General features: G+C 44.6%; 1 protein-coding gene across 3 annotated transcripts; it reads right to left on the minus strand.

Annotated features, from left to right (window-relative positions):
* Nucleotides 1-614: 614 nt before the first annotated feature.
* rcc2 (regulator of chromosome condensation 2) lies at nucleotides 615-10,277 on the minus strand. 3 transcript variants are annotated; one of them, XM_008412975.3, is made up of 13 exons: nucleotides 10,151-10,277; nucleotides 7,854-8,075; nucleotides 7,427-7,520; nucleotides 4,556-4,699; nucleotides 4,340-4,471; nucleotides 4,136-4,224; nucleotides 3,913-4,027; nucleotides 3,555-3,721; nucleotides 3,206-3,386; nucleotides 3,028-3,133; nucleotides 2,869-2,941; nucleotides 2,710-2,787; nucleotides 615-1,461 (listed from the first exon to the last, which is right to left on the minus strand). In XM_008412975.3, exons 2-13 carry the CDS (start codon nucleotides 8,052-8,054, stop codon nucleotides 1,357-1,359), a joined length of 1,485 nt encoding a protein of 494 aa, XP_008411197.1. In that variant the 5' UTR covers nucleotides 8,055-8,075; nucleotides 10,151-10,277; the 3' UTR covers nucleotides 615-1,356. The 3 variants fall into 3 exon arrangements, with proteins under 3 accessions (XP_008411197.1, XP_008411196.1, XP_008411198.1); XM_008412974.3 differs by having other exon boundaries at nucleotides 10,023-10,163; XM_008412976.3 differs by lacking the exon at nucleotides 10,151-10,277 and adding an exon at nucleotides 9,414-9,558.
* Between the last annotated feature and the right edge of the window lie 55 nt (nucleotides 10,278-10,332).

Genomic DNA, 10,332 nt, shown 5'->3' on the forward strand with positions numbered 1-10,332 from the left:
CTTGTCTGTGTTTTCTGAGGTTTTCAGTTGATGGAATCCATACGGTACCAGGATAGGTCTGGTATTTTGTCGACCCAGCGTGTAGCATCAAAGGTGTTGGGCTTGTATTGAGGAACGATCGCTTCGTTGAGGCTTTAAATTTGACTGAATTGTTAATGTTTGCTGGTGACACATGAAGTGTGCCAGTTTGACACTGAAGCTCAATGGAAATTACCTGTGCTGCTAAGAGAGAAGTACCGATCCGAATGAGGCATCTGCTAGTTCAATGTTTGGAAGCGTGGCCGACGGCTTCCTTCACTTCCTCTGCTGCCGTTGCTTGAAACTACGAGCAGGCCACAATTTTAAGGTTTTAGTCAAAAATTGACAGAGAGAATCCAGAGTCGAGGGGAATCAAGTCCTGGCTGTTGGAAGAGAGAACTTTTCTGGAAAGGAATTGCACAGGAAGGCAGTGGCCAGACTGAGGAATTAGAGTTTAACCCTCCCCACAAACCCAGACATTATACATTTACAGAAGTTACATGCAGCAGCTTTAAGTAAAAATGTTTATTGTGCTCGCAGGTGAATTATTCAGCTTTTTTTAAATGTATTGATTTAATCAAAAAAGCAACATGAGCTCATTTTACATGGACTTTATTTAATCATTGCAATGAAAAACAAATGTAACCAAGAAATCTCATCATAAAAATAGAAAGCAGTACAAACAGAACTCTGCCTGATAAGAACAGATCAGTTCTGGAAGTTCTGGCCTGCTCGTGGATCCGCTTTGAGCGTTGGGATAAACGAAGGCTTGGCGCCGACAGGCTCCGCTTATGGAGTGAGCATCCTGGATACAAACACTGAAGGAAGAAGATTAAAGGAATGTAACATCAAGTGGAGTGCACCAGCTCAGAACATCAGCTTCCAACTGTTTGCAATCGGAGGCAGCGGCAGCAGCAGACACGGGCTCAAACTGCTAAACAACAGATTCATCATGGCCTCCATACCCCGAAATGGACGTAGAGAAAAGGCACAGGTATGGAGGATTGGTCTCTGAAACCCCTCAGCAGCCAAGAACTGCTGTAGCACCAGGAAACATGACATTTTCAAACAACACAAGAAGAAGAAGGTTAAAGTGGAAAATCAAATGATACAAGGACAAATGTGGGGGGAGGGGGGAAGCACGACTGCAAATCCTGAAGAGCTGGGAGAGACACTCTGCAGATTCATCGTTTGCCTCCTCTCCCAACTCTGGTTTTTAGTGTCCCAATTCGCTTGCAGCCAGTCTGCTGGTAGTTGAGATGTTTTCTGCACGAACTCCTCTGTCCCCACCGGTTACCGGGCCAGGAGCGCCAGCTGGCTGAGGCAGCTGGGTTCCTCCTAGATGGTTCGGGGATTATACTCGGGCAGCTTCTTCAGCTTCTCCTGTTCCTGCTCAGAGTCTTGCCTGGCGATGACCAAGGAGTGGGAGTAGCCCATCACCACCTGGGGAGACCAACACGTTTCAAACATCTGGGGCTGAAAATCTGAGACCCGAGGAGCCGCTGCTCCTACAGGCCGGCTGTTTTCAACAAACTACAAGTTTCCACCAGAAGCTTTTAGCCCTGGAGGTCAAAAATCACGAAGTTTAATGTACTCCAGGTCATTTTAGGTTTTCCCATTGAAAACATGTTTAAAATATATTTCTTTCATTTTACCTGCTCAGTTAAAGAAACATGAAAGATTTTAATAAAATAAATATCCTGGTGTTACAAGTTAGTTTCCTAACATTTTGGGTGGAATGTTTTTCATATTTGTTGGTCAAGATCTTGTTTATTATATAACCAACAGCAACCAGAATATGAAAATACATCCACTGATGCATCTGGACACATCATTAACGGTGTTCTTGGAGTCATTAGGTGAACCAGGTGTTTCATAAACCCTCTTCCAGGTGACCCGGTCCACATGGCTAACTAGCTACATTGACTCTCTTAAGCCACAACCACCTTGAGGCTTAAGAAAACCGTCTCAGAAAACTTTCACTGGATTTAGCCACAATGAACGACTGAGCAAAGTCTGAGCTTGGGTAAAAAAATTAAAAAAAAGTTGTTGGATACTTTTGGCACATTTTACATGAATCCATAAAACCATGGGTTGTAAAGAAAACTACTTTTCATTTAAGAAGATATCCATTTGCCAGTGAAAAACATATTCCAAAAATGGAAAAAAAAAAGAGACAACAGGTCCATCTGCTGGACGGACCTAAACCTGCGTGTTGTGTTTCCACTGGCATGGCCTGCTGAGTCTGTCGGAGTGATTACACTTCGTAAAGACATCCAGTCTACACGAAAAGCTGCAACTGTACCTTTCCCAAAGCAGATTTTCTGTCTTCTGTCTTAGCGAGACTCCTGGTCAGGAGGATTTTGTGTTCCAGAACCGTATAAGCAGGGTTATTTATTTCAGATGACCAGTTCTGTCAGTAAACTGGCTCAACATCACTTCAGAAAATCAACAAAGGAAGTTGGTTTATTCTCCTCCTTCAGATTCCTCAAAAAATTATCTAACCAGTTTATGCAGAAAACCCTCCAAGATGCATGCAGATTAATTCCTTCTTTTTCAAAAGCCTAAAGGCTCCGACATAGCCACAAGGCTCTGAAGTGCTGAAGTCGGTTCTCATCGACTCGTGTCTAAAGGTTAGACCTGGACGACTCCATGTGTAGCGTAGTTTTGTGCCGAGTTGCGGTCATGTACCTGCTCAATATAGACGCCGTCCAGAGTTTTAACTTCCTGAGCAGTTGTGGAGGATTTGGGCTTGTTGTCTCCGTATCCCTAAAAGTCAGATGGAGAAACAGATCGATTGGATGTTCTCCTGACTCGCAGCAACACAGCCAACACCATGACCAGAATTACCAGCTCTCCACAGGTGGGCGACGGCCCCCAGCTGATTGTGCTCTCATCTGCTGCAATGATGATGCTGCTTTTCCTGTCAAACACACACAACGCAGTTGGTTTTACGCCCCGTTAAACCCTGAAAACCAGGAGCAGGAAGCGCTTGTCGAACCAGCTCACCCGCAGGCCAGGCTCCGGATCTTCCACCCACACAGATCCTGCACAGCTTTGGGGTACATGGTGGATTCTCTGGAGGTGTTGGTCACTCCCCAAAAGAACAGCCCCCCTGCAAACCAGCAGACGGTCAGCAGACGGTCAGCACATGTCATCTACGGCTTGTGTTCCGCTCCTCTCTTACCCATTTCGTTGAGGGCAAAGGAGCACTGGTAGCCGGCGTAGATCTGGGCAGCGCCGCGTCCCGGGAAGTCAAACAGCTTGACGAGTCGGGGAACCATCTCGTCTTTCTGCTCTGTGTGGCCCAGACGGCCGTAGCCTCCGAAACCCCAGCTGAACACCCGCTTCTGGGAGTCCAGCACCAGCTGTCCACACCCACCCACCCACACACACACACACACACACACACACACACACACACACACACACACACACACACACACACACACACCCACCCACACACACACAAAACAGTGTCAAGAGTGTTGAAGCAGTCAGCTGAACCAGCAGCATGGGGGAGGGCTCTCTCTCACCGTGTGGTTGGCTCCACAGGACACATCCCTCACCACCACATTGGGCACCGGCATGATCTGACCGTCCTTGGACTTCTCAATGAAGATAGCAACGCGTCGGGGGATGAGCTCACAGTCAAACTCAATGCGCTGGGCTCGGGCGATAAACTTGCCGTCGCTGTTGTGGCCTGCAGAGACACAGATCAGTAAGCTTTACCGTCATTTGTCACAGGAAAAGTGAAGTAAAATTGGTTATTTCCTATCTGAGCATAAAGTGATGTGTGCCATTTAAAAAGTTGAATCAAACAGGACAGAATGTGTTCTTGAAGGGTGCAAAACACACTCGCTTCACCAAAGCAGATAATGGAAAAGTTTTTACCTAACTGTCCGTACTCAGGGCAGCCGAACGAATACAGGTTTCCTTTGCAGTCCACCACCATGCTGAACTCGGCACCGCAGGCTACCTTCACCAGAGGCTGACCATTGTAGGAAATCTGGGGAAAAAGATTAAAACACTGGGTATGCTGGAATCACTGGAGAACCTGGAAGTGTCAACTGATCTGGGATGGATCAGGAATGATCTGGATGGAAGCCACACTCACCGGTGCCGGGCTGAGGACTGCATCAGTCTGACTGCCTTGGCCGAGCTGACCCAGTTTGTTTTCACCGAAGGAATAAACGGTGCCGTCCTCTGAGGAAACAGCAGCAAAACTCTGTATTTTTTCCCATTCATACAGAGATTCGAACACTCTGATCTGTTTGGAAAAACGGTCCAATCGCTGCTGGACCTGAGAGTTTCTGCCCACCTGTAAGTGCCATGGTATGATTGCGTCCGCAGGCTGCAGAAACAATCACCTGATCGGCCAGGCCCTCGATCAGCTTTGGAGCCTCCAAACGTTTGGTGTCCCCGTGACCGAGCTGACCTTTGTCATTACGACCTGAGGAGGAGAGAAGACCGCAGAGGTCAGGAGAGAACGCTGCTGGAGGAGGAGTTCAGAGAGAGGGAGCGTCGTGGAGCTTACCCCAGCTCCAGAGCTTGCCCTCAGTGGTCATGAGGAGACTGTGAGCAGCGCAGGGGCCCGACACCACGCAGCTGACCTGGACGTCGTTCAGACAGCCGTAGCGGTGAGGACCCCACAGGTTCTGGCCCAGGTTACGGAAAGCAGCTGGAAAACACACAAAGACCACACAGTAATGATACTCGGTAATTACAGACACACACCACCCGTTAACTGTATTCTGTGTCCTTTATGCAGTTTCTGCAGGTTGCAGCAGCCATGATGAATGCTCCTGATCAAAGACCCTCTGTCCTTGCTGCCATTGTGACAGAACAGCTTTTCTATCACATGTCCAGCATCCACCATGGAATGTTTCGCTCTTCAAAAAGAACATCTGGGGATTTTCGATTTGGCATAAAATGCATATCCCAATATCTGTTGTGATGGGTGAAGTAATAATATATCACAATCTGTTTTTGGCATAAAATTAAAATAGAAAGGGAAAAAAAGCACATACTAGTTGAGTGGAATGTACTCTACATTGCCATAAGTAGGTTATATGCTACCAATCCAAACACCCATCATGGTGTTATTTAAAGCAAAATTTGCTGCTGGCTTTTGCTGTGGTTTAAATTATTGGTTCAGTATTTTCACTAATGTTTATGTAATATTTTGTGAACTCAAAATGCTGTGGGCCGAATCTTTCTTTATCAATTGAGGTTCTGCAGTAACTTCTGTTTAGAGCCTCGACCCTCCAGTCCAGATCCCGTCAGCAGCGGTTCGAACCGTCTGGTAGAAACGTTAAGGTGAAGCAGAGCGAACAGTGAGCAGGACGGTACCATGAGCAGACATTCTTTATATCGGTCGGTGGGACCGATTCAGGCTGCTTGTAGCAAACCGGGCATTTAGTCCTGCACTGGGGCAAAATGATGAAGTTAAAGTCAGTTTTCTCTGCAGCCAAAGCATTTCTGTGTTTAAGCGAGGAGGGTTTTACCGCTATTGCGAGGACAATTACAAAAATAAATAGAAACTGTTTTTCTAACTTCAACATCAGACTTTTGTTTTTATTCACAAACAAACAAGTGTATCTTGGGGAGAAGAAAAATTCCTGCCCATAATTTGATAGTTAGAGGGCGCAGCTTCGCCCCCCTCCTCACCATGGACCTGGTGTCTGAACAACATGGAGGCAGAGGAACTGAGAATCCTCAGAGTCATTATTAGACAAGGGAAGCCAGACTAATTTATGTTGCCAAATTATTATATTTAGCTACATATTATTGCTGAGGGGCACAAGCAGGCTTCCTGACACACAGATAAAGAATAAATAAATAAATGAATTGTAAAGAAAACTCAAAAACGGTACTAGGGGATCAAGGGTATAAGGGCAGGAGCTCCAGCCCCCTTCGCCCCTAAGTCCCCCTACAGGTGCCTGTTATTGCATTTTAGGCAAGAAAATTTTGATTTTCTAATTTAGAAAATGAACTAAAATATTTATTTACATTTTAATGTATTTTTAATATTGTAGAAAATAGGCTTAAGTGGTTAAATAAAAACATCTGGAGAATGTGCCAATTTTTTTTATCCAAATAATTGATTATCAAAATAATCGACTACCAAAACATTTAACTGCAGCACTAATGTAGACAGGTTGCATGATTTATGACTCTGTGTTGGTATGACCTTCGGCCTTATGTGCATGTGTGTGTGAGGTAGGGTGTGTTTGTAGAGCAGGTGTGTGTAGTAAATGAACCACACAGCACCAAGCTATTATTCAGATACTGATCCTGTATTATCATTTATCTTTTCTAGAACCGCACAGTTACGTCAAATTAAGAAACAAACAGCAAGTTGCAAGTTAAACCCACTGGAGTGCGACTCTGCGTTCTTGGAGTGCTAACCGGACCCACCACAGTGATCTGAACATTTCAACTAGCCAATTACGGTCCCTATCTTTTAAGAACCAAACTGCAGCAATCGGGATCCACACAAAGCTTCTCTTTCACCAAAAATGTTCAAAAGATACATCACCATCTGTAGATGATCTTTGTCTCTGCTGCTGCTCCCTGCTGACAACCCCCCACCCACCACCACCCCTAACAAAGCAGATTTATCAGAGAGCAGCAGAGAAGAGCAACATGCAGCCTGCCTGAGGCATCGCACAGCCTGCTGGGAGGGCGGCTCGCGGGGGTGGGGGGCTCACAGCGCAGCATGCATGCATATGAATGGACATTACTGTCACAATCAATTAAAAGAATCCTGCTGGCTGTTAACGTGCACGCTGCCTGCACACACCAAACAAAGAAGTCCATGTGGTCATCTCCACTCCTTTCACTCCCCGTGGCAGACACAACGCGGAACCCGATCAATCCCCTATTGATCCCGTCCGCTTTCACTGGCCGAGATCCTGATGGGTCAGGACAACCTTCTAAACGCAGATATCAACCCCAAGCCCCAAAAAGACTCCGACAGTCCCCTCAGGCCTCATCACAATGTTTGGGACCGATGTGGCATCGAGAGCGTCGAACACACAGCTCTGAGCCATCAGGCTCTGAATAGTCAGTGAGACTGGAGTCAGCCGTCTCTACTCAATCCACAACAAACATGTTTAATGAATCGAACAGATGAACACACCTCTGATGCCTAAACCCAGGAGGAGAACAAGACGCCTCAGGTAGGAGTTGTTTCTTAGCAAAAAAAAAAAAAAACGGCACATTCCTCTGTGGGGCAGGGTTCTGTTCACACCAACCGCAGTCGAACACAACAACCAAACCGAGAAAAATACCGGCTTTGTGTTTGTGACGAGAGGAATCCAGCATGAAAATCTGAAGGTTGTCAGAGTCTAACAGAGGAAATGCTGTGAGTCCTGAGGGTTGGTTTGTGAAGTTAACACTCTACCTTGTTGTTTGGGAACCTCCTTTCTTCCAATCAAATCCCAGTTGGTTGCCCCAAAGATGAGAAGTTGACCTCTGACCTTTGGTAGCTCCAGTTTCTGCAGAAAGCAAACAATATTAGTTGGGGGGGAAAAAAATGCAAACCAGCTCAAAAAACCACAACTTTTGTTGTTTCATCTCAGGAAAGTTAATTAAAAGGGACAAGTTGGATTTCGAAGCTTCACTTGAGCAAAGACGTGCGAAGAATTTTCTACTGTTAGACGCCGTTTAAATTCACGGCCCAGGATTAGATCCTGTCACATGAAAAGGATCCCAATGACCAAAACAATCATCATCATCAGGTATAGTTAAAGTATTTTCATCAACTGGACTCAGATAAAAGCAGAGCCAGCTACCATATTGGGGGGGGGGAAAGTTTGAATCCAACCCACTATTTTCTCCTTGACGTCGTCCGCCACAGTGACAGGCTGGAGCCCGGACTTTGCTGCAGGTTTGCCGGGTTTCTTGTTGTTCTCCTGCTCAAAGTCGAACTCGTCGTCACTGCTGAAGTCTCGGTCTTTCCTTTTCCCTGTCGCCCTCTTCCTCTTCATCCCTCCATTCCCTGATACGTCAGTCACCTTCTTACGGGGCATCTTTTTGCAGTGGGAACGTAGCTGTTCATAGTTGGAAAGAAGCGAGACGCATTCAGACCAAGCAAAGGTTTGGACAGTTCAGAGAGACGGGGGGTGGGGACATGTCTCTCTGAACTGCAGAAGACTGGAGCCAAACAGAAAAACTGTGGTTTTTAAAGAACTTGTAAAGAAAAGGAAACGATATCAAAAGCTGCTCCAAACACGTCTCACATTATAATACTAGTACATTTCAAAATAAGATCAACTTAGAAGCAAGACGAGATACATTCCTTCTCATTCCTAATTAACAATAAAACTTTCCACACTTTGGTGCTTGTAATTAAAACTACAAAAACAACACGAGCACTTTGAGGACATATTTTCTAACAGGACGGGCCGTTTACTGCTGATCCATCACCTGGAAATGCATCAGTGATTCATGTATCAAGACGGATTTTGATACAAAGGAAATTCTTCATCTATTGGTACAGCAGTGTTAAACATTGTTACTTGTAAGAGTATGTGCTGTAACATCTAGAAAAAAAAAAGTTTTCAATTTTGTTTTGGACTAAAAAAAAAATACGCCAGAAAAAACGTTAATGTGGTCTTTTCCTAACATTATTCCCTCAAGTGACCAGGAGACAGAAACTAAAAACACCCAATGCAAAATTAGTTCAGGGATTGCCTACATTCGCAACCTTCTCCCCATTAGTTAAAAGTATATACAACACTTACTATTGTGTTTAATATTTATTCCACAGACATTTAATCCACCAGTTGAAATCATTCCAATTGTTACAATTAAGGAAAATAATTTGAACAGATGATTCATTTAGATCATGTGTTTTCTATCTGAATGTTAAAATAATGTTGCCAAATCAACAGTCTTATAAAAGAGACTTCTATGAGATTTGCATATTTTGTACTTCCTTATTGGCTCATAGAGATATGAATCAATACCAATGCATCTACGTCTTATGCATTCTGTTGTACAGCACTATCTGTGACTGACTTAATGTTTTTCGAAGCCAGTCAGAAGTGCAAAACACCCGTCAGATACAGAGTCCTTCAGTATGTAGTATGTCAGCTATCTAATATATATTAACTAACCAACTAATATCAAACTTGGGAAGAAATTACTGACTTTCTAAGACAAAATTCTACCTTCATGGTTTCCTGAGTGGCATGTCAAATTTTGACCAAACTTTAGTCAAATACACCTAAATTATTGAGTTTTTACTCAAGGTTTGGTCAAGAGTGTCCTGGGAGTTCAAAAGGTGGGATAAAATAAGAATCAACCTAAATAATGTTTGTTCTCTGACAGGAACATATAAATAGAAACTCAGCTGGCGCTTTTCACTGACTTAAGGAACTCCTGACCTTTCAATTTTTTTTCTGCTCTGGGCACTGTTAGGGCTCCATAGAACAAGTTCACCGAATGGTATTTAGCTGCCGCTGGTTCACCGTATTATTCCATATCACTCGGTACCACAAACCCATCAGTTGTCCCTGATGGTTCCCCAGATGAAAGAGGAGCCATAACCCGAAAGCAGACCGAACCGTGAGCCGGTATCCGTTAGCTTCACCAGGCTAAGCTCCACCGTTCTTTGTTCGGCTGTTTAGCGTGCTAGCTGCCGTAAAGACCCGCGGTACGGCAGGTGAACTTAGACGGTTTCCCGCTCCACATACAAGCTCTGTGAAGTTTGTGTGTTTAAACAGCATGTGAATTGTCTCAAAGCGGCGAACACTTGGAGTAAAACCGAGTAAAATCTTATTGAATGATGGGGCTCATTATGCTAACGTTACCTCGCTAGTGTATGCTAACAAACAGTCAAAGAGTCTGATGTTACATACGAACGATACAACACCAACAAACTTTAAAACCTCTTCCAAACTACAAGTGTTTCTATCCCATAACATCTGCTCCCTCGTTGGTGTTCCGTAGTCTGGCTAAGTGGTTTGCTAAAACTAAGAAGAAATGATATATACCGGTGATTTCCTGATTCAGCAGCTCTCTGTCCGTCTCCGGTTTGATTGATTTGAACAAAAGAAGCTGCAGTCTGCTTTCACACCACGTGGTTTGCATTTAGCATTCATACAGGAAACCGAGCACTCACCAATACATAAAACCAGACATGAGAGGGAGGCGGAGGTGACTTTGAGCTGCTGTGATGCAGCACGAAGAACCACTATGAGGGTACAACTCAACTACACTGACAGAGGAAACAGAAAGTTCTTTCACTCAGGAAAAGTTTTTTTTAAGAAACATAAACAGTCTGTTTGCTCTCCATTTCAGCAC

The sequence above is a fragment of the Poecilia reticulata genome, chromosome 7, assembly GCF_904066995.2.
Source record: "Poecilia reticulata chromosome 7, P_reticulata-male-v2, whole genome shotgun sequence".
Classification (NCBI taxonomy): Eukaryota; Metazoa; Chordata; class Actinopteri; order Cyprinodontiformes; family Poeciliidae; genus Poecilia; species Poecilia reticulata.